The 23,535-nt window shown below is 38.4% G+C and overlaps 1 protein-coding gene across 2 annotated transcripts in view; it reads left to right on the top strand.

Annotated features, from left to right (window-relative positions):
• arfgef1 (ADP-ribosylation factor guanine nucleotide-exchange factor 1 (brefeldin A-inhibited)) overlaps positions 1–23,535 on the top strand; it is a 221,967-nt gene that overhangs the window by 136,938 nt on the left and 61,494 nt on the right. For both annotated transcript variants that reach the window (XM_028803601.2, XM_028803600.2), the window contains 7 exons: positions 3,334–3,610; positions 5,845–5,952; positions 6,255–6,442; positions 6,771–6,904; positions 16,307–16,541; positions 20,288–20,387; positions 20,469–20,608. In XM_028803601.2, coding sequence (XP_028659434.1) covers positions 3,334–3,610; positions 5,845–5,952; positions 6,255–6,442; positions 6,771–6,904; positions 16,307–16,541; positions 20,288–20,387; positions 20,469–20,608 — 1,182 coding nt within the window. The remainder of the gene's footprint in view (positions 1–3,333; positions 3,611–5,844; positions 5,953–6,254; positions 6,443–6,770; positions 6,905–16,306; positions 16,542–20,287; positions 20,388–20,468; positions 20,609–23,535) is intronic.

The raw sequence follows: 23,535 nt of genomic DNA, 5'->3' as shown, positions 1-23,535 counted from the left end.
GTAAGAACAGTATGCTGCTATGCTAACAACAAGCAATGGATTACAAGTGACATCAAGGGCCTTTTGAACCAGAAGAAAAGGGCTTTTAAAGTTGGTGATCAGCATTAGCTCAAGCGCATGCAGAAGGAACTTCAAGTCCAGCTCAGTGCGGCGAAGGAGCAGTACAGGAGAAAGCTGGAGCAGAAGTTGCAGAATAACAGCATGAAGGAAGTATGGGATGGGATGAAGATCATCACTGGCTGCAGCTCAAAGCGGGGTGCCACCATCGAGAGAGACGTGGAGAGAGCAAACCTGATGAACAACTTCTTTAACAGGTTTGACCACCCTAACCCACTCTCACCCTCACCTCGGAGTACTGCACCCTCCACCCATCCTTCTGCTGATACCAGCATAGGAGAGAGTTTCCCCCCACCCACAATTAAAGCAGCCCAGGTAAGCAGAGAGCTGAGGAGACTTCGTGCCAGCAAAGCAGTGGGTCCAGATGGAGTATTGCCACGACTGCTGAAAGCCTGTGCGTTGGAACTGGGGAGTCCTCTACAGCGTATCTTCAACCTGAGCCTGGAACAGGGGAGAGTCCCGAGGCTTTGGAAAACATCTTGCATCACCCCAGTCCCAAAGGTATCACGTCCTAGTGAGCTGAATGACTTCAGGCCTTTCGCCCTGACGTCACATGTTAAGAAGACCATGGAGCGGCTGCTGCTTCACCACCTGAGGCCACAGGTCCGCCACGCCCTCAAACCTCTGCAGTTCGCATACCAGGAGAAGGTGAGAGCGGAGGATGCCATCATCTACATGCTACACCAATCCCTCTCCCACTTGGACAGAGGCAGTGGTGCAGTATGAATTATGTCTCTGGACTTCTCTAGTGCCTTCAACACCATCCAACCTCTGTTCTTTAGGGACAAGCTGACAGAGATGGGAGTAGATTCATACCTGGTGGCATGGATCGTGGACTATCTTACAGACAGACGTCAGTATGTGTGTCTCGGGAACTGCAGGTCTGACATTGTGGTCAGCAGCACAGGAGTGCCGCAGGGGACTGTGCTTTCTCCGGTCCTGTTCAGCCTATATACATCCATTGGACTTCTAATACAACTCAGAGTCCTGCCACGTGCAAAAGTTTGCTGACGACACTGCTATCGAGGGCTGCATCAGGAGTGGGCAGGAGGATGAGTATAGGAACCTAATCAAGGACTTTGTTAAATGGTGCGACTCAAACCACCTACAACTGAACACCAGCAAAACCAAGGAGCTGGTGGTGGATTTTAGGAGGACCAGGCCCCTCATGGACCCCGTGATCATCAGAGGTGACTGTATACAGAGGGTGCAGACCTATAAATACTTGGGAGTGCAGCTGGATGATACATTGGACTGGACTACCAATACTGGTGCTCTGTGCAAGAGAGGACACAGCCGACTATACTTCCTTAGAAGGCTGGCGTCCTTAAACATCTGCAATAAGATGCTGCAAATGTTCTATCAAACAGTTGTGGGGTGCGCCCTCTTCTACGCGGTGGTCTGCTGGGTAGGCAGCATAAAGAGGGACGCCTCATGCCTGGACAAACTGGTGAGGAAGGCAGGCTCTATTGTAGGCACGGAGCTGGACAGTTTGACATCTGTGATAGAGCTACGGGCGCTGAGCAGGCTCCTGTCAGTCATGGAGAATCCACTGCATCCACTGAACAGTATCATCTCCAGACAGAGGAGCAGCTTCAACGACAGACTTCTGTCACTGTCCTGCTCCACTGGCAGACTGAGGAGATCGTTCCTCCCCCACACTATGCGACTCTTCAATTCCACCCGGGGGGGTAAACGTTAACATTATACAAAGTTACTGTGTATTATACCTGCATTTTATCACTCTTTAATTTAATATTGTTTTTTATCAGTATGCTGATGCTGGAGTATGTGAATTTCCCCTTGGGATTAATAAAGTATCTCTATCTATCTATCTATCTATCTATCTATCTATCTATCTATCTATCTATCTATCTATCTATCTATCTATCTATCTATCTAGAAATATGCATAATTTGAAATAATTTGAGAACAGATTACAATTTAATGGATATAGTAAGTCTGTTATCTTAATGTTTTTCTTTTTTTTTAATAATGTGATTTTGCAATGTGCTTCACACATTTGTTTTGCTGATGGAGTTGAATTTGGTTATTTGTGTTTCCACTTGTACCTTACTAGTATGCATTGTAACACCCTTAAAATGTGAGATTGTGCAAAATTAGTGATCAAATGAAAAGCACTGAGATTCTGAGCAAGATAGAGTTTTGTTTTTTTTTCCTTTCCACTTGACCTTTAGATAAATAGCAACATTGCATAGAAATAATTACAGACAGTGGCATTACCACCCATTCACTTTCTACCACGCTATAGTTTTAAGAAATAATTGTATGTATGTATCTGATTGTGTGTGTGTTTGTGTGTATAATATTTCATGCATTATTTCAGCATTTTCTGATATAAAACCATGCAGTCATTATATTTTTAATAGCTTATTTGATCAATTTTTAGGGTATTGGTTAGCATCTGAGTTCTGTCGATCATACCTTTAATGTTTAAAAATCTTTCTGCCATTTCTCTTGTTGTGATCCCCTGAAACATGAGATATATTTTGGAAGTTAATTTGGGCATTATCCATCATACAGTGCTTAGATGATGGTGTGTTCAATTTCAAATTTAACAGTGTTCTGTCTTGAATGCTAGTTTATACAACATACTGTACTTGAGGCTTTTCTGGATTTTTCTGATTTTAAACTTTTTTTCTGAGAACATCTATGTTTATTCTTATACCACCTGGGTTAATTTTTACTTTTTATTTTTCACTGTGTTCTTCAAATGAAGGTAAGGTATAGTAAATGCATAAGGTTTGGCAAAAATCAATTAGTTGAACATATCCCAAATACTTTAAACCGTTTATGTCTTAAAATATTTTTTCTATGTGAAATTAGATTTAGCCTACCAGATAAATATCTTTTTTTTGTTAAAACCATAGAAAAATTACTTAGTTTAAAATATTAGATTGAGTCATATTTACAGTTTTACTATTTTTATAATATATCTTGTCTTTTATATGTTTGGTTTCTCTTTGTTTTATCTCTGTTATTTTTTATTGAATTATATTTGTGTATTTGGCTGATGCAGTTGCTTCATTTGTGATGTTCTTGAGTGTTCAGCTGAGTGTATAATATGCTATGACAAGTGTTTTGGTTTAAATTTTGTCCTTAACAATTCTGTAGTATTTGTAAGCAGGTGGGCAAGCTTTCTTTAATTAGCATCCCTCAAAAATTACTATTATTCTTTCTTTTTCTTCCTTCAAGCTTCAGGAAGCCAAGCAAATGGAGAAAGAGAGACATCGACAGCAACATTTACAGCATTCTCCCGTTAGCCAGCATGAGCCTGACTCTCCACAGCTAAGGCAGCTTAAAGAGCAGTCGGGTAAACAGCTACCTCAAGATCAAAATGGGGAGGCAGATCACCATACAAATGAAGTAGATAAGAGTATCCAAGGAGACATCGAGCCAGAAAATGGACTGGATCTCTGCACCATTGAAAATGAACAGACTGAAGCAGATCAAGCGACAGCAGCAGCTGAAAGTAAATCTTTATAGCACAGGTTCCAGTGCATTTCTTAAGATAAATTACAGTAATATACATATTTATACAAGTAGTAGAGAAATTATATGGTGGCTGCAAGTCATGTACAACATGTGTTCTTTCAGATATGCTTTGTAATCTGAACAATAACAATAGACACAGCTGCTAACCATCCATCTATCCATCCATTTTCCAACCCGCTGAATCTGAACACAGGGTCACGGGGGTCTGCTGGAGCCAATCCCAGCCAACACAGGGCACAAGGCAGAAACCAATCCTGGGCAGGGTGCCAACCCACCGCAGGACAGCTGCTAACCAATTTTTAAAAAATAAAAAAATAAAATAAAAAAACAGTGCTCATAATTACCAGGATAAACTTGGTAATAATGTAGTAAATAATGCTGCATTCCATTTTAAGTGGGAAGTTGGAATTTCTGAGTTCCTTGTCAGTGTTTTCCACTGTAACGCCCCCTTAAGTCTGGATGTCCACTCAGAAAATCAGGGCTGGTTTGTCAAGCCTGAATTTTTCCAACCTCATGTAATGACATCAATCCAAAATGGTGCCATATATCACCAACTTTAATGAAAGCTGTAGTTTTATACTGTTTATTGGTAATTCTGTCTATTTGTGTCTCATTAAATTAGTTGTACACACAGTACTGTCCATTGTCTGTCTGTGGACATGTTACTACATATGCTGCTGCTGGAGTATGTGAATTCCCCCTTGGGGATTAATAAAGTATCCATCCATCCATCCATCCATCCATCTATCCTTCCTTCCTTCCTTCCTTCCTTCCTTCCGGAGCAAGCACAACAGAGGTTTTCTTGGACAAATCCATGTTGATTTTCTGAATGTTTTACCAGCTCTGACATCCCCATTTGAGAAGTAAATGGAAAACAGCATAACATTAAAAAGAACTGAAGTATAGGATAAGCTGTCTCCTTTTCTGATTTAGAGAGTAACAATATAATCAGATCATTGAGCTGAGTTTATACTGTGCATACAGTAAATGTTTTATATTACACACATTTCAGAACTAATAAAGTGAGAAAGCATTTGATATGATATACAGAGTGAGCCTACAGATAACTAGGAAATTCTGTTGATGGATGTAGAAACAGTATATTTGAAATGGAAATTACTCCAAATTTTCAAGATGGTGAACAACCCTGGACACTGAAAAAACTGCAGTCCACAAGACATACAGTTAGGTTGTTTGGGAAAAATCAAACTTACATTTTGTGTGAATGCTGGTGTGTGCTTGTGCATGCCCTGCAGCGGACATGCCTCCTCTCTGCATTTGGTTCTTGACATGTTTCAGTTGCTTCTACTTTGTACTGCAGAAAACAGGTTAAGTAAATGCATGGAGTTTTAGATAAAATTGTTAAAAATAAATAATTGAAAAATTAAATTAATTACTAAACAAGAGAAAATAATATTTAATTTTTTTAATTTAATGTGTTCATCTACTAATGTGAAAGTGTGAAAATGATAGTAACATTAATTAGTATTTCCTTTTAATTAGCATTCAGAGAGTAATATTTATATTAAAGTTGCATTGTGTACTTGTGTGGCTTGAAAGTAAGTTACAGATTAAATTAATTTCTTATCTTGTATTTTTTTTGATTATTGTGAAATATATCAGGGCTCCTGACTTAAAAGTTCTTTAATATTTGTAGCTGAGCACAACACGTATACAGCTGACTTTCTTCAAAAGGAAGATAGCATGTATAGTTAAATTTTAAAGGGACATTCTACTGATGCATGTAATAGTAGTTTGGAAATTTGTAATTTTGCCGTTGCCTATACACAGTTAAGTATTGATAAGATAAAATTTTTTTTTTCTAAATTTTTTAAAGATGCATAAAAAGTGTGTTTGCTGTTTCAAATGTTTTATGATAATATAAATGTACTTGTAGTGTAAATTATTTTTGCATGTTAAATGAAAAGTAAGAATATCTTCCTACTTGTGTCAGCCTGAGTTTTATCTTTTATTTTGGTTTCTTCCCACGTGTCCAAATTTTGGAATTTGCGAAGATGTCTGTTCTAAATTGACCATTTATGGATATGAGTGTGTCATATGATAGGTCACTCAGTCAGTGGTTGATTCTGGCCTTCAATCTAGTGCTGCCTAGGTTCTGGCTTCTGCCACTCTTTATTGAAATAAGTGGTTTTAGAAAATTCTTGAATTTATTAAAGAAGAATATTATTAAATATATGTTTTCTTTTCAAGGTTTATGTAAAGACCATATAGAGGTGAATGAGGATGGAGATTATGAAGAAAAGGCACAGGAAATTGTCCATAGAATCCTGCAGGAAGTAGTTAATACTGTTGTTGGAGGTAATTTAAACATTTTTTCAGTGCTGCATGCATTATATGTTAATTACATTACCTCTCACTAAACAAAATGATAAATTGAACTTTTATTTCTGTTAAAAAGTGCATTTTGAACTTAAAAGATCTCAAGAGTCTTAGTTATCATTGATACTGCAACTGTTGCATTAAGAGCTGCATATGGACAGAGTCTCCTTTTGGAATATATGGATGTTATTTAAACAACACTAAGCAACTTTATAAGATAAATGTGAAACTGTAGCCTTTTATTTGACCGTGTTATATTTTTTAAATGTTCACTAATGCAGATTCTATAGAGTGTCCCAGTGCAACTGAAAGTATAGGGAGTACAAGTGGAGCCCTGGAAGATGAAACTGGATTAGGCAGTGACAGTGAAAATGTTCATGCAAATGGAATTCCAGGGACACCCATATCTGCCAGCTATACTCCTTCCCTCCCAGATGATAGACTGTCCGTTTCTTCCAATGATACTCAGGTATGTGTTTTTCCCTAACTTGTCTGTCAAGTGTTCAGTTAGTATAGCTAGAATCTTATTATGTTTAAACAGTAGCAGTTTTACAATTAAATAGTGAAGAATTCATTAGAATAATGGTATGTACCGTTATGCAAATACATTTTTACAGTTATTTTACATTTCTTTTTAAATAAGTGAAATCTTTAGACATAGGGCACATATCTAAATATGAATAAGTGAATGTTACATACATTCGGAACAGAGGTTTTGTTTAAAAAAAAAAAAAAGAATTTTACCCCAAATAATGTCAATGGTCAGCATTTTTATAGCATGTGTTTTTTTTTCATAGGAATCTGGAATCACAACAGGGCCATCTCCAGGTGCTAAATTTTCCCATATACTACAGAAGGATGCCTTTTTAGTGTTTCGTTCACTTTGCAAACTTTCTATGAAACCATTGTCAGATGGACCACCAGACCCAAAGTAAGATATTTCAATTTTGAAACTGGTTTTACATTAATACTAATTTGGGATAAACATGCAGGCATTTTCACACCGTTTATTTTTAGGTAGGCAATCCTCTGATAGAAACTACTATTTGCCAGAGTGGGACAATTGTAGAAAATTGTTTTAATTCATAAATTGATCCAAGCAACCAACAGCTAACAAAAAAGATAACCTTGTCTGTATATAGTAAAGGGCTGTATCTGCCTTTTCCAGTGTAGAACCCCAGAAAGAGGCATCAGTATGTCCATTTATGATATCTTAATGGATCATTTCAGCATTTTTACGGTCAGTTTTTTTTTTTCACAAACATGGCATATACTGTACATTTGCTACACAAAATTGTGTTCTAAATGTAACAATTTTCTGTAAATTTAAAAAAAAAAAAAAAAAAAAAATTTCACAGCCTTATGAGGCACAAGACACCACTAGAAAAAGCCCTTAAAACTTTCTAAAGAAGCTGCAAAAGTTTTGATATAAGAAAGCATGAATTCTGTGTTTCTGATGCAGATTTGTGACAATAACAGGGATCTGGAAATAATCATTTGATCACATATCCTGGTATTATTTTTCTGTAGGTAAGGATAAGTTTTCTGTTTGCTTGTGTGAGTTATCTCAAAAATACTGAAAGTAAATTTAAATGGAACCAAACACTCTTTGAACGGTTTACTGTGATTTGGTCTTTCGAAAGGAAACTACATCCTGGTGGTTGTAAAGATTATTACAGAAGAAGACGAGTGCTGAACTGGTTTGCATAGTCTGTTGTCTTTTAAAATGGCTGAATCTGAATCAGTGCTCGACAACTGTCTTGACTTGAAAAACTGATGTAAGTTTCTAGGGTTTTGTTTTCCTTTTCTCCTGTGCCTCTGAAGTCTCTATTATAAAACGGCAACACTGGCTGTGTAGAACACAATTTTGCATGGCAAATGCATATATATCATGTTTGTGAAAAAATAATTTTGACTTGAAAAATACTGAATTTATCCATTAAGATATCATAAATGGACATAATGATGCTTTATCCTTTATCCTAAAGCAATATCTATCATAACAACCAGCTATACTGGGTAGGAAAATGTACATTTATGATAAGATGCCTAGCATCAGCACTGCTTTGGAAGTATGCATTTTTTAGTTAATCTTTTCCTTTCATTAAAGATATTGTGTTTACTTATGCAGTATTTCTTTGATTCTGTTGTGTAATAAAGTATGTGTCTTTTTCCCCCTTGGTTACTCACTACCAGCTTAATTAAGCTCATTACTTATTTGGAAAAAGAAGTAACTACATGGTAGGTGTGTGGAGAATAGAACTAAAGTGCCAGAGATAAAAGAATTAGACTGAAGAAATTGTCAAACCCATTACACCATATATCAAATCTAATAAAAGTGCCACTATGTGTAAAGAGAAAAATATGAGTATGGAAAAAACAAAGTAGCTAAATTAAACAAATTAAATTATCTATCCTTAATTTTTACACTTGCTTGATTTCAGTTCTGCTAAAATTATGAAATGTATTGGATACCAAAAATCATTTTACTGACCTGCACAGTGGTCAGTTGGCAGAAATTCAAAGTAAAGATTATAACATTATATTATAGAATACCTATTGTTGTGTGTTGCCTGAAATCGTACTGCTGTCATTGGGACATACTGTACTTTAAGTTTCCTTGATCAGAATTTGCTAATGTGTTGGTAATGTGTATTACCAAATCCATTGATTTGCCTGTGCTCCAGTTACATATAAATGTATGTCTTTATGTAAAAAAACATTGTTAAGCTAAATCATTGTTTGCTTAATATTGTTATGTTAAAAAAAAATTATTATACTTTACTCCTTAAAAGGTCCCAAGTGAATCTAGAACTATGTGTTTTCCAATTAAAGGGAAAAGGGAAAAAAAAAAAAACACATCCCAAATAATTTTTATCGCATTGCTTTAGGCAGCGTGTGGCAACTTAGCAGCCAAACTAAGACAGAGACTGTGTGTGAAATGGATAAGCATTGGTTTAGTTTATAAGAAAACTGGTTGGATCGAAAGGAGGATCATACAGTTTTGAATATTGTTACATGTCAAGTCCCTGCTACCTGCATTCAAGAATATCTGGTTGCGCTCCACAACTGAAAGCATAAGATCATGCGTGGTATTCAAGAAGAGGTGTATGGCGCCAGCGTCTGAGCGGGTAGCCGCTATCACTTGGCACATATCATGATGTGATTGCTGCTACAATGAAGAGTACAGGCCATGCAGAACACTAAGGGTTCAGCCAGTTACCTAACCAAAATGCCAGCTACAGTGGTACAGCACCATCACATCTGCCAAAGCTACTTTGCTTCAAAATAAATGAATCACAGGCTGACCCATGCCATGGCAACACAATGTTTCTCAGCCACCTCATGGTGTCACAGATGACTTGTGTATTAATGGAGTATAACAGCTTATGGTTAACAAAAGCAGCTTCATTCTCCCTAGGTTCCCTTATTGTAATATGAGTGCAGTATAGTGCTCAAATTGCATTAATAATAGTAATAATCACACATTTTATTTATATAGCACCCATAAGCTCAAGTCGCTTATGTTAAGAGAAATGTATACTGCTGCAAAATTCCTTTTATATTGACAAAATAATGCTATGTTTTATGTATGTGCACCCACACCATATGAAAACTGAATGTAGTGCCTCGCTGGTTGGTTAATAGCTTTTAGTACAGCAGGAATGATGGAGTGTAGCTTGGCCAAGATATTCCTGACAAATGGCACTGTTTAAATGGGAACTAAAATACATTCAGTGCATCATATTCATTGTTTTTAGGTGTAATATGTTCGTCATGTCCATGAACATAATAATAACAGTGATATGATTTGTTGTGCATGCAAGCCATCATTTATCTGGTTTAGCTGCATTTCTCTACTTGATTGTAAGAGTCCTTTTTTCCAAGTTTCTCCGAAATGTTGTGTATGTATGTGTCCGTGAGTAGCCATAAATATCCACACGTTCTCCTGTCATGATGGAATTTATAAATGAAAACCTATCCGTGGAAAGTTGCAAACACACATTTCAAGCCTCTTTTTGTGAGTTCGCAAGCTTTATAAAAAACGTCCTCTGGTACCAATCCTTGGCAGGAGGCTGCTCAAAGCCACATGCAGTAGGTGATATAAAGCAATTAATATCCATCCATCCATTTTCCAAACTGCTGAATCCAAACACAGGGTCATGGGGGTCTGCTGGAGCCAATCCCAGCCAATACAGGGCACAAGGCAGGAACCAATCCCGGGCAGGGTGCCAACCCACCGCAGGACACACACAAACACACCCACACACCAAGCACACACTAGGGCCAATTTAGAATTGCCAATCCACCTAACCTGCATGTCTTTGGACTGTGGGAGGAAACCGGAGCACCCGGAGGAAACCCACGCAGACACGGGGAGAACATGCAAACTCCACGCAGGGAGGACCCAGGAAGCGAACCCAGGTCCCCAGGTCTCCCAACTGCGAGGCAGCAGCGCTACCCACTGCGCCACCGTGCCGCCCAGCAATTAATATGTTTGAGGCATTGTCTGGAAGTTCATGGAGGTTTCTTTATCTATGGAGAGAACGGAATCATATGTGCAACATCACAATCTCTTGGTCTTTCTGTGATGTTTATTAAGTTGTTGAAATTGAAGTTCAGTTTTATTGTAACGTGTTTCTAGTCAAATTCAGACATTCCCTTGAACTAATATAAATATTTTTTCTTCTTTTTAATGAGTCTCACAGACTGCTTTTGTTAGGTTTGTAAGTTACCTTGTAGTGAATAAGTCACTCAAAAAAGAAGCACACAAACATCATATAAAGTTGTTTAATATCAGTCTCGGCACCCAGCAGAGTGGTAGCTCTGTGGCTAAGGACCACTGTTGGTATGTGGAAGGTTGCCGGTTTAAATCCTATTACTGACAGAATGGAACCTATTCTGCTGGGCCATTGAGCAAATCCCTTATTCAGAAAATTGCTCCAGGGGCTCTGTACACTGGCTGACCCTGCTCTCTGACTCCCAAAGGTCATGTAAACAGACAATTTCCTCTCGGGGATTAACAAAGTACAGTGGAACCTCGGTTCATGAACGTCTCTCTCGGTACACGTACAAATCGGTTTACGACCAAAAATATCGCCAAACTTTTGCCTCAGTTCACGACCACACACTTGGTATACAAACAAGCCAGTTTCCCTTTCAGTTTGTACATGTTCAGTCTCTCCCTGTGCATTTCCTGTGCAGCGAGCAAGAGAGAGAGCGAGAGAGCGCTCGACACACACACACACACACACACAGAGGCAGCGCGAGAGAGACAGACGCGCACACACAGAGGCAGCGCGAGAGAGACAGACGCGCACACACAGAGGCAGCGCGAGAGAGACAGACGCGCACACACAGAGGCAGCACGAGAGAGACAGACGCGCACACACAGAAGCAGCGCGAGAGAGACAGATGCACACACACAGGCAGTGCGAGAGAGACAGACGCACACACACAGGCAGCGCGAGAGAGAGCCGCGCACAAATACAGGCAGCCCGAGGGAGAGCCGCGCACACACACAGGCAGCGCGAGGGAGAGCCGCGCACACACACAGGCAGAGCAAGAGAGACAGATGCACACACACAGGCAGCGCGAGAGAGAGCTGCGCACACACACAGACAGCGCAAGAGAGAGCCGCGCACACACACAGGCAGCTCGAGAGAGAGGGTTGGACTCATAAGGTAGAGAAGGCAGTTAAAGAATGCACTGGGCTTGATTTTGTTTTCACTTCTGTTTACAGCGATTGGTTCGTAGCGTGCATTGTTGCAATGTTACTTTTGTTGGTGGTTTATTAAATTACAGATTTTTTCAAATGTTCATTTTTTTTCCCTGTGCTTAAAACTCATTAAAAAAAAGTGCTTTTAGCCAACGGTTGGTAGCGCTGTAGCGCCAGCTATTGCAGTGTTAGTTTTCTCTGTTGTTCAAGGTTTTCTCAGTGTTATTCAATGTTTTTACATTAGTTTACTATTACGCTGTGCATTCTATGGTTTAATTAACTATGTTTGTTAACTATGTTAAGTTTTTAAAAACTTAAAAAATATATATATTTACATACAGTTCATATGGTCTGGAATGGATAAATTGTATTTACATACAATCCTATGGGGGAAATTGCTTCGGTTCACGACCAAATCGGTTTACGACCAGAGTTTTGGAACGAATTATGGTTGTGAACCGAGGTTCCATTGTATATCAAATCAAAATTAAAAACATCTTCATTCCAATGCATGATGTTATACAAAAGTAGAGAAATGGTGTAATATCTGAAACTTCCATAAATGTCAGAATATTTAAAAAGTCATGATGTTGTAGCTTTTAATAACCACCTCATGTACCATTTAGTATCTGTTTTCTTCTGGTGGACTGTTGAGATAGACTGCCCAGATTCTCTATAGATGTAACCACCACACTGGATTTACAAGAGACCATGGAAACACTAACCCGTACATAATCAGAATTATTAAAAACAGAATCTCAGGTAATTTATTTGGATGTGTGTTTTATTTGTATTATCCCTAGCCTGGACACAAACTATGTATGTACAGTGAGTACATACAGTATCTGGAGACTCTGAAAAAGTATATTATGTTTTACATAGAACTGGTAAAACATATTGTATTATAAGTTCAAAAAAGCATTGAACTAAAATAGCTGACAAAAATAATTTGAGACACATTTGTTCAGTGAGAAACATAAGTTAACACTAGAATTACCAGAGTCTACGAAAAAACTCGTAGATCCGGCCCACCTTAAAACCGTTCTCACCTCTCCTTTGTCTTCTAAATGTGCCAATTAACAGGAGCAGCAAGCAGCCGGCTATTCCATCCCCCACCGCCGCAGAACGTTCACTAAGTTTTTCCAGCTCATGCCTTGTTTGATTGTCTGGGAGTGACTGAAGTGCTGGAGTTTGAGTGGAAATAATAGATTGCTATTTGAAACACACACACTTCATTTGTGTTCTGTTTCTACAGTAATCTGTGTAAACACATTTTTAAAATAGAAACGTTTTTCATATTTTAGTAGTAAATGATAAAATGTAGGCATAAACTATATAATGTATGAAGCCTGAAGTCCAAAGATCAAGTAAACACTTTCACAAAAGATTCAAGGAATAGACAGCAGCTTCATTGGCATAGCGGTAAGATTTGCTGACTTGTAATCAAGAGTCCCCGGTTCAATCCCCACTCACTCCTATATTTGCCGTTTTCAGTAGTGAGCTGCTCCTTTTGTTAATATTATACAGTACACACATACATTTGGTTTGCGTCTGTAACACACGGTGTGCATTTATAGGGCTGGTAAAAGTTACCGTTTTTTAAACTTTTATTCTCTCTAAATCACGATGACAATACATACTTCCGCCCCCAGGGATCTGACGCTGTTATTTTTCATTTGAAATGGAATAACTGGAGATGTGAGTGATGTTTTGAGACAATGAAACTGCACATTCCCTTATCTGGAGGGATAAAAGCTGACACACAAATGCTGGCGAATCTGCCTTCTTCGTATCTCACCGTCACTTGATTTTTTTTTTTATTCAGTTTTATTGAGTGTTCCTGCTCATGCTGAATTAGTGTGCACCTTATGGTGTATGATGTCAAAAAAACACAGACGTAGGTATATATGATATTTGGAATTATTCGTTTTATGACCTGTATAGTACATTTCGTAAAACTTTGTGGCACGGATGCAACATTATTCATATTATTCATATTCATTCGCATAACATCTTGCGGTTTGTAATCAGTGACTGCGTGTTTTTTTTCCCCGATCTTGCCAGTCCCCACATGTTGCTGTATGCTGTTTCTTTTGTACTCCAGGGCATGCAGAGGATAGAATAGTACAGAGCAGTAAGTTCAACACTATATGCAATCATCAGATTCAAATGTTAACTGTTCACACACACACGCAAGGATAGTCTTTCCAACATTTACAACGTGTGTACCTGTTACAATGTACACACTTCTCTCTATGCTGTGGTTCCTATTACACACCTGAAAGAAAGAGACAATATATGTGAAAACATCATCACACTAATGCAATATTATTTGAAAACGAACAGAGTCAGATCGGGTGTGGATTTATGTTGCCGCTATTACTGAAAGGAAAAAAAAGATCAACGTGTGCATTGATCCTGCAGCACTGAATAAGCTCACACGCTCTAACACCCCCCCCCCCCCCCCCTTCCCCCCACCCCCGATCTGACTCCCAAGAAACAGCGCAAGTACAGGCGCAAACCAAGTGTGATCAAGAGTCCCCGGTTCAATCTCCACTCACTCTTATAGTTGCTTTTTTCAGTAGTAAGCTGCTCTTTTTGTTAATATTATACAGTACACACATACACTTGGTTTGCATCTGTACTTGCGCTGTTGCTTAGAGTCAGATGGGGGGGGGATGTTAGAGCATGTGAGCTTATTCAGTGCAGCAGGATCAACGCACATGTTGATCTTTTTTTTTCTTTCAGTACATGTGCCTTCCCTGTTTGTTTATATATGTAGTAACTTTTCTGCCTGTCTGACTCTCAATTACGCAGTGCTCTGTCTGTCTGTCTGTGTGTTATGGATCTTAAAAATAACAGTTATAAGGACACTTGTTCATGTTAATTGCAGTCTCAATTGTTAAAAAATATTTTAAAAGGAGCATCCCACATGAAAATATAACAATCTCATTAACTGACAGTACATACCAATTCATAAATTTTATGTTCGTTTGAGGTTAAAAAAAAAAAAAAAAAAAAAGAACACTTTCTCCTCAGCGGGGAATCGAACTTAGGTCTCTGATGGAAGTAAACCTGCTGCGCTCTGAGACAGCAAATCTTACCGCTACGCCACGGAAGCTGTTGTATTGTTCTTGATCCTTTTGTGAAAGTGTTTATTTGATGTTTGGACTTCATGCTGCTTCACACATTCTATAGTTTATGCCTACATTTTGTAACATTTATTACTAAAATATGGAAAAGTTTCTGTTTTAACAATGTGTTTACACAGATTACTGTAGAAACGGAACACACATGAAATGCGTGTGTTCCAAATAACGATCTATTATTTCCACTCTAAAACTCCACTTCACTCCCAGATAATCAATCAAGGCATGAGCTGGGAGATGCTCGTGCACGTTCTAAGTCGGTGGGGGGATGGAATAGCCAGCTGCTTGCAGCTTGTTTTTATCGGCACATTTAGAGGACAAAGGACGCTGGCGGAGAGGTGCGAATGGTTTTAAGGTGGGCCGGATCTACGAGTTTTTTCGTAGACTCTGGTAATTCTAGTGTTACTAGTCATCTGTAGTGAAGTATTCTTACAGCTTTGGTCTTTTTAGTAAAATCGATGTGTATCTTGTGTAGTCCCAAGAGCCAGCTTCTGTAGCCGAGGATCGGACCGCCAAGGTCCCCGCCTTCGGCCACCACCCAACTCACACTGCACTCGACCTCCTTGGCCCCTCCCATAGGTGGTGAGCCCATGGGAAGGGGGACTCACGTTGCCTCTTCGGGCTGTGCCCGGCCGAGCCCCATGGGTGCAAGCCCAGCCACCAGGCGCTCGCCATCGAGTCCAACCTCCAGGCCTGGCTCCAGAGGGGGGCCCCGGTGACCCGCGTCCCGGGCGAGGGAAAACGCCGTCCAAATTTTTTATTCGTCATAGGAGGTCTGTTGAACCGCACTTTGTCTCATCCCTCACCTAGAACCAGTTTGCCTTGGGTGGCCCTACCAGGGGCATAAAGCCCCGGACAACAGAGCTCCTAGGATCATTGGGACACGCAAACCCCTCCACCACGGTAAGGTGTCGGTTCGAGGAGGGGCATTGGGACACGCAAACCCCTCCACCATGGTAAGGTGTCGGTTCAAGGAGGGTGAGAAGCTCAGTCACCTTAAAGATAGGGTGAGAAGCTCAGTCATCCGGGAGGGGCTCAGAGTAGAGCCGCTACTCCTCCGCATCGAGAGGAGTCAGATGAGATGGCTCGGGCATCTGATCAGGATGCCTCCTGGACGCCTCCCTGGTGAGGTGTTCCGGGCACGTCCAACCGGGAGGAGGCCCCGGGGAAGACCCAGGACACGCTGGAGGGACTATGTCTCCCGGCTGGCCTGGGAACGCCTTGGGATTCTCCCGGAAGAGCTAGAAGAAGTGGCCAGGGAGAGGGAAGTCTGGGCATCTCTGCTCAAGCTGCTGCCCCCGCGACCCGACCTTGGATAAGCGGAAGAGGATGGATGGATGGATCTTGTGTAGTATGAAGAATCAGCAGGTTTGGTTTTAAAAACAAACAAGCATGCAAAAAAAATAAATATGACAATGTTATTTTGTTGTTAAGTATGTTAATTGCCTGCTCCTTCATGTTTCAGGTCACACGAATTGCGATCAAAGGTTCTGTCACTCCAGCTGCTGCTTTCAATTCTTCAAAATGCAGGACCTATTTTTAGGACAAATGAAATGTTTATAAATGCTATAAAACAATACTTGTGTGTTGCCTTGTCAAAAAATGGAGTTTCTTCTGTCCCAGAAGTGTTTGAACTGTCTCTCTCCATATTCCTTACTTTGCTCTCAAACTTCAAGACTCATCTCAAGATGCAAATTGAGGTAAACATTCTTCTCTGTAAATAGTTTTGATGATTAACAGGTTGTTTAGTTCAACATAGCTCACATGACCTAGACTAATTAGCCTAATTTGTCCAAAATAACATTGAGTCAAGTTTTGAAAGTCCCTAAAGTAAAACTCTTTACCATCTGACTCTCCTTCTTATTTACTGGTCAATAGTCCTATGTTCAGTCTAAAAGTGTGGCCCTCAGTGAAGGGGCTTCCTGTTTGTGGACTACTTTTATTTTCCGGAGTCATTTATTTAACAATACTTTAGCAAAAAAAATGTATGCATTTTGCACATTGTGAACATATGACTGGGTGACTTTTTGTGGATTATGCGAAATGAGTGATCTGAGAATTTCCTTTGGATGTTTTTGATAGTGTTTGCGGTTGTCCAGTGTTGGGTCACCATTGGGTCCCATTCTATCATGAACCTTGTTATGTTCTTTCTGCATGAACACATGAGATTAAGTTTTTTTCTCTTTCAACACTACAAGCTACATGAGGTATGTAGCATGCAACAAAAAATAGTTTTTGTGGTATAATTTCCCCTTGGGGGATCAATAAAGTATCCATCCATCCATCCACACATACATTCATTGTCAGGACATATAAAGTGACGTGTCCACTGTGACTCCTAGGTTCTTCATATGAATTGTATTTTCAAGTATAAGCATTCAATCATGTATCTAGGTCTAACATTTTTGCTTCCTACGTGTAGTACCTTACATTTGCTTACTCATAAGCCCTATGACTGGTTTTGGAGTTATTTGCAAAATTTTTTTCCTTTGCAACCTCTTTTGCAGCTTATTTCTTTGCTACTGAGTTCTCTTTAATTTATTACTTCTTTTAAATTTCGTGATGAACTTGTGCTGTTTTTTATGTAAAATGGTTTTAAATCCACTACTCTGCCAGACTGCCCCATGCTTAAAAGATTATCCCTGTTTACGTTTTTTAGACTTTGCAGCCTCTGATCAAAATTTTGCCTTACTAAAGGTAAAATTAATAAAGAACTCTCAACTCTATTATGGACACTAAATCAACCTTCTGTATTCTATCCTGATTATTACCACATATTAAATCTAGACTGGTTTACCCTTTCATTGGGGCTCTAATATAATTTGATTTTAAGAAAAAAAAAAACAGCTGCTAATTGCATCTAAAAACTTCTGTTCTTGTGACATCTGCTATTTCTAAGGCTACCCAATGCCTATAATATTCCCCTCTACACTTTCCACTTTATAAATGGCACACTCCCAAAATCTGGCCTGTATCAACTACTGCTTCCTAGTTCAATCTAAACATCCTCACTAAGCTGTCATTCATCTTCTAGTTGAATGAGACATATATTCAAATTCTGCTTTACATAAATGATAACCTTCTCAAGCCCCTTTTTCAGTTTTGCATATCTTTATTTAAATAAAAAGTTGAACCATTTGTTATACACTCCCCATCTCTAGTATTTAAGCCAGGTTTGTGTTATTGCTACAATACAGTATCATAATTACATGCCACTATATATTTACTGTAACTCCAACTCGTTTTATTAATGATACTACTAGCATTAAGGCAGTCAATTTTTTAATGTATTATTCATGTTATTTGTATAGTTTTAATTTGTACTGATGTCTGTACCTTTATGTAAAGTTATAAACATGGCCAGTGCTATACTTTGTTACACCCAACATTCAAATCCATAGTTTAAACAGTCCTCCACTAACCTTTTCATATGCCTCCCACATACATTGGTACCCCTCCTTCAGTTTTGTTTCTTTAGAAGTCTTCATTTCATTTTCACCTTGAGCCCCTGCCATCAAGTACTCTGCAACTAACTATCTGTGATGTAGGAATGCGAATACTACAATTTTCAATGAGTCCCACAGCATTTAATATTGTAGAACAGTGCATCATAACAATAATATACAACTTTAGCACATTTACTGTATGTTTGGTGTAATGCCCAAATTCTGCCAAACTGGGTGGAAACCAGAAGCTTTGAAACCCCTGCAGTTATTGTTTCTCTCCAGCAGCTTGCCAGAGCACCCGTGAATTGGGAAAAACCGCAAATTTTGGATTTGGTTAAAAAAAAATGCTTATTTTTATAGTTTAAACCCTAAATATTCCCCCAAAATGCTTTATTACCTAAAAAAAAAGAATGTAAAGTTAAACCTGTATACTGTACTGCTATGTCTCCCACAGTTCTAGAATGTAAACTAGCAATGTTACCGCTATGTGTACTGTAGTTCATGCAAGCGTGTTTTCATTGCCAGAAGCCTTAGAAGGTGCAGGGCATTTCAACGGCATCTTGGGGCTTTAACCCTTAAATTGTCACATACTTGGGGGTTAATGCATCCCTGAATGCCAAATACTTTTTTGCTGCACTTTAAGTAAACGTCACAATTCACAAAGAAAAAGTGAAATTTTAATAGAGCACATTTTTTTTCCATGCAAAGAGCATCACAATTACTGCAACATTGATCATTTTACACACTGCTAATGAACTGTTAAAATTATTTAAAAAACTACTGGAACAATATGTACAAGGTGCAACTGATGCCATGGAAGAAATCAAGTAAATCACCGAGCCAACTGCACTTGAACTGGCAACACGCAAACACACAGAGGTAAACGCTGACGCTGTCTCAATCCCAGAGACAGTGAGACTGCAGTGTGTCACGCTTGTGTCACAGAATTGCACAGAAACACAGGAGATTGTAGAGACAGGAACTTTATTCAAACACTTCAAACAAACAAACATGTCTCTTTCAAAAGTAAAATACACATTAAATACAACAAAGCACCAACAAAACACACACAGTAAATCATGAAAAATGGCAACGGGTGAAATGTAATGATGAAAATAGATAGTTTAGAGATCCGCACGTTGAATGAGAATGTAAAGATACTCCTACCGCTAGTTCCTGAAATGGTGAAGACAGGTTCAGGAGCACTTCTTTCTTTGCAGGATGGCCATGAAGCCACTTACAGTCCTCATGTACACAGGCAGGCAATGCAGACGCCAAACACGAAACGATCCAGGACAAAACGAGTAAGTACAGGTAACCCAACAGAAGACAAGCAGAGAGACAGGAACTTGAAACACAAATTACAAAAACTTTTTTTTTTTTGCTTTTGGTCACCGGCACCCTTTGTAAAAGCCGCGCTGACATTCTTTGACCCCAATAGCCCCAGTACTCTCAGCAGAAGACCAATCAGAGCCACTGCAGGGACTGCTGGGAGTCGCAGTTTCAAATTCTATTGGCTACTTTCACCATCCCAAGTCGCATTTCCGCTACAGTTGCTTCCTATTCTCTCTACATTACAGTATTGCCATGAAAAAAAGCCATACAAATTGCGAAGGATATTGCGGTTGCCGCTAATAATTATTAGATAGGTTCTAAGGAAAAATCTGCGAATGACTTAGGCTGCGAACTCTGAACCGCGACTTCGCGGGTGTCTACTGTATACCATTCAACATTTCTTTATAATCATTAGAGACTTAAAAAATGAGTTTAGCAATTTAACTAGTGTTTAAGGATTTTACATTTCTGTTGTTTACTTGTGTATCTGTAATATTGACGTCTTTATTTTGTATTTATTTTTTATATTTAATTTGTTATTTTTGATTTGTTTTTTTCTGCATTTTTGCAGCACATTTTGAGCTGCATGTTTTGTATGACAGTGTGCAATGTATATGTTACTTCCTTTTATCCTTATATTTTTCCTCTTGTAATTCTCTCTCCAGGTGTTCTTCAGAGAAATCTTTCTATATATTCTGGAGACATCTACAAGTTCTTTTGACCATAAATGGATGGTTATTCAGACATTAACAAGAATATGTGCTGGTAGGCCAGTTCATATTTTTTAAAAGATTTATTCATTTTTACAAGGATTTGCATATCAAGTTTTTTTTTCCTTTATTTCAGATGCCCAGAGTGTGGTGGACATTTATGTTAACTATGATTGTGACTTGAATGCCGCTAATATATTTGAAAGATTGGTAAATGATTTGTCCAAGATTGCCCAGGGCCGAGCAGGCCATGAACTTGGCATGACACCTGTTCAGGTATTTAATTGTTGTCTGATTAATTTACATTAAGTGTTTCAAATGAATTGTCTTATTAATTGTGAGTTTTGCAAATTGTTTTTTGGGGGAAATTTAAGCTGCATTGCCACTTTGTAGTATCTGACACCTGAGGGCAGCATTTAAACTATACGATCTAAAAGCAGAATACAGACTTCCTAGCTTTTTAAAGATAGTCTGCTCCTGAAAACCCCATTATAAGTTGAATTTTCAAAACATGAACACTTAATTGCCTTAAAAGACATTTTTAGCTTTCCCTAGCGCCAAAGATCACCCCCATGTTTGTTCAAGCAACACCAAAATGCATGAAATTGACAAAATTAGTTTAATAATAAAATTAGTCTTGAAAACAAAACCTTCAATTAACACAGTTTAATAAAACTGTTTACCTACACATTATCACCTTAAATCTCACATTCAGAGAAATGGCCTTTCAGTCTCTATTTGGCTTTTCTCAGTATTTGATTATCTTTTTTAGAGCCATGATCTTCAGGATAAAGTGAGGTAACATGCAAGCAACACATGTGACAAGTTGAGTGAACAACAGAACGTGAACGTAAAATACCCCTCTCACTATAGTCTGTAAATTTGCATCATCAGTTTTAAGAATGACTGTGATTGCACATCACTAACATCTAGCCACACTCCATTCCACATTCTGCAGTGAGGTGTATTTGGAATGAATACAAAGATGATCAGGTGTTGGCTGTAGAGGCACTTGTTTGAAAATTGTAATAGACTTGGTCATTGTATGCAGGAAAATTCACCTTCATAGTGGATCATAAAACGAAATGGGGTATTAAAAGTATGTTTTCCTATGTACACATTTGTGTAAACAGGTTGTTCTTACAGCTAGGGAGCCGGTAGATGCCCTCATCTTAAGTGAAACATGCTAAACAGTTCTGTTTGGGAGTGTTTTGAGAAGTTTGATGCAAAATGTGTAATACCGTGCCAATTTAATTAACACATATGCAAAAAGAATCGACCAAACTCGTACATTTTTAATTTGCTGTGGTTAGAAACTTCTGCTAAATAAATATTTAAAGATTGCATTGCAACATTTAGTGTGTTCAGTTACTTAAATTGGGATATATGATTTAATGTATATAAAAGAAAGATGAACAGTGGCCACACATTTTCTGCATTTCAGCTGTGGGGAAAAATAAAGCAACGATTGCATCTAGCATATTTAAGCAATCATGGGTGATTTTTGTCTGGGCTTCATATGTCCTTTACATGAAGTGCTGCGTGTCCTTCTTTATGATCATGTCACTTTATATATACAGAGAACTGCAAGTGTCCTCTTTATTTGAATGTTGCAGCATTCACTCACCTGTGTGTGAGACAAAAGTGCTTCATGCTTTGCAGCCTCACCATGGATACAAAAGAAAAAAAAATTGATGATAGAGAAGCATAGTGCATTGTGTGTGGCTTACATGGCTCTAGGCTCCTTTTCATGGTTTATTCTTGTCTTTCTGTCCTACCAAGAATTTGTTCACCAAGCCATCGGTTCTAGACTGAAAACAAGAAGGCTGTGCAGATTATTCCCTTATACTGTATAAGGTGCACCTGTGCAGGATTTTGATGGCTCTTATATTTATATAATGGTGGCCTGAGTATTGCTATGATTTTTTTTCCAGCTTAGTTGTGTCAGATTTTGTTCTTACTGTTGCAACTGTTGTCACTGCTATTGTAATAATAAAATATAAATACATATACAAGCATGCAATCACTAATATAAGTTTGAATAAATTCAAAAATGTACTTATTTTTAATTTGAATATTTTGGCCTTATTTTTTGGTTAAATGGAAAACCCTGATAGCATCTTGGTCTCTTTCCTGTCTTCAGTTACTTCTTTCACTGAATTTTAGCTATTTTGTTTATGTACAAGAATTCTTCTTTTTTTTTTCCCATAAGAACTTTTTGAGAAGGATGTCAGAACTCTTTTGGCACTTTAATTGTCACTATAAATATCTGAAAATGTACAAACAGTTTCTACACCTTGTACATGAGTATTTTGAACTGTATGATTCCATTTTAAAGTAACCAATTCCATGTGTTTGGTAAGTCACCCTGTTTGCAAAATATATTGCATTGGTGACGCTGTTTTGTTTTTGGTCTCTTGGAAGAAACTTCAGTACGTAGTTTGGCTTGTGTTTCTTGTTTTTATGGATGGCTGGAAAATTATGTTTAGTTGGTCTACTTGGCAAGCAAGAGCAACGGCTTGTGTTTGATGTTCAGCAACAAGGAGAACAGATATTTGAAGAGTGCAAGCCTCCATTTATTTTGCATCCTTTGCTTCTATCTAGTGGCCAACGTGAAAGACTTAATATGGTTTATTTCCTTTTCCTTTATCCATTATTTTGTAATTTATAGTCTGTGGCCAATTGTGATAAACCATTTACTATATTTCTTTTGTCTTGCTGTGATGCTTGCGGTAAACATTTGTGAACAATGCACCAGTCTATCGCAGTGTGTTTCTGTGAAACCCAGATTCTTTTGGTCTCTTTAACACAGTGAGAATACATAGATAGAGAAACAGAATTACTACCATATGTAGTTTATTCTGGGGTGATCAAATATTTTGAAAAAGAAGGCAGTGGAACATAAACAGTAGTATAACACATAAGCTCATTTGGGAAATTTGGTTAGGTTTATGGTAGATTTGCAATAGTAAGAATTTGTATGATAGAGGTTAATATTGCCTTGTTGTAAAGGGATAGTTGTTAATTGTAATTTTTCAGGATTATATGTATGTTGCATTTATTAAAAGACGGTCGCAGACACGATCAGTGTAATCATGTTAATAGCAATGAAATGTGTGCTGGCTTTCTCTGTTTGGCTCAGATTCTTGTTGCTGCAAAAACAAAAGCAGATGGTAGATTTTCAGCATCTTGCAGTGATAAAA

This window comes from Erpetoichthys calabaricus, chromosome 6 (genome assembly GCF_900747795.2).
Source record: "Erpetoichthys calabaricus chromosome 6, fErpCal1.3, whole genome shotgun sequence".
Lineage (NCBI taxonomy): Eukaryota > Metazoa > Chordata > Cladistia > Polypteriformes > Polypteridae > Erpetoichthys > Erpetoichthys calabaricus.
This window is presented reverse-complemented; position numbering and strand designations above follow the sequence as displayed.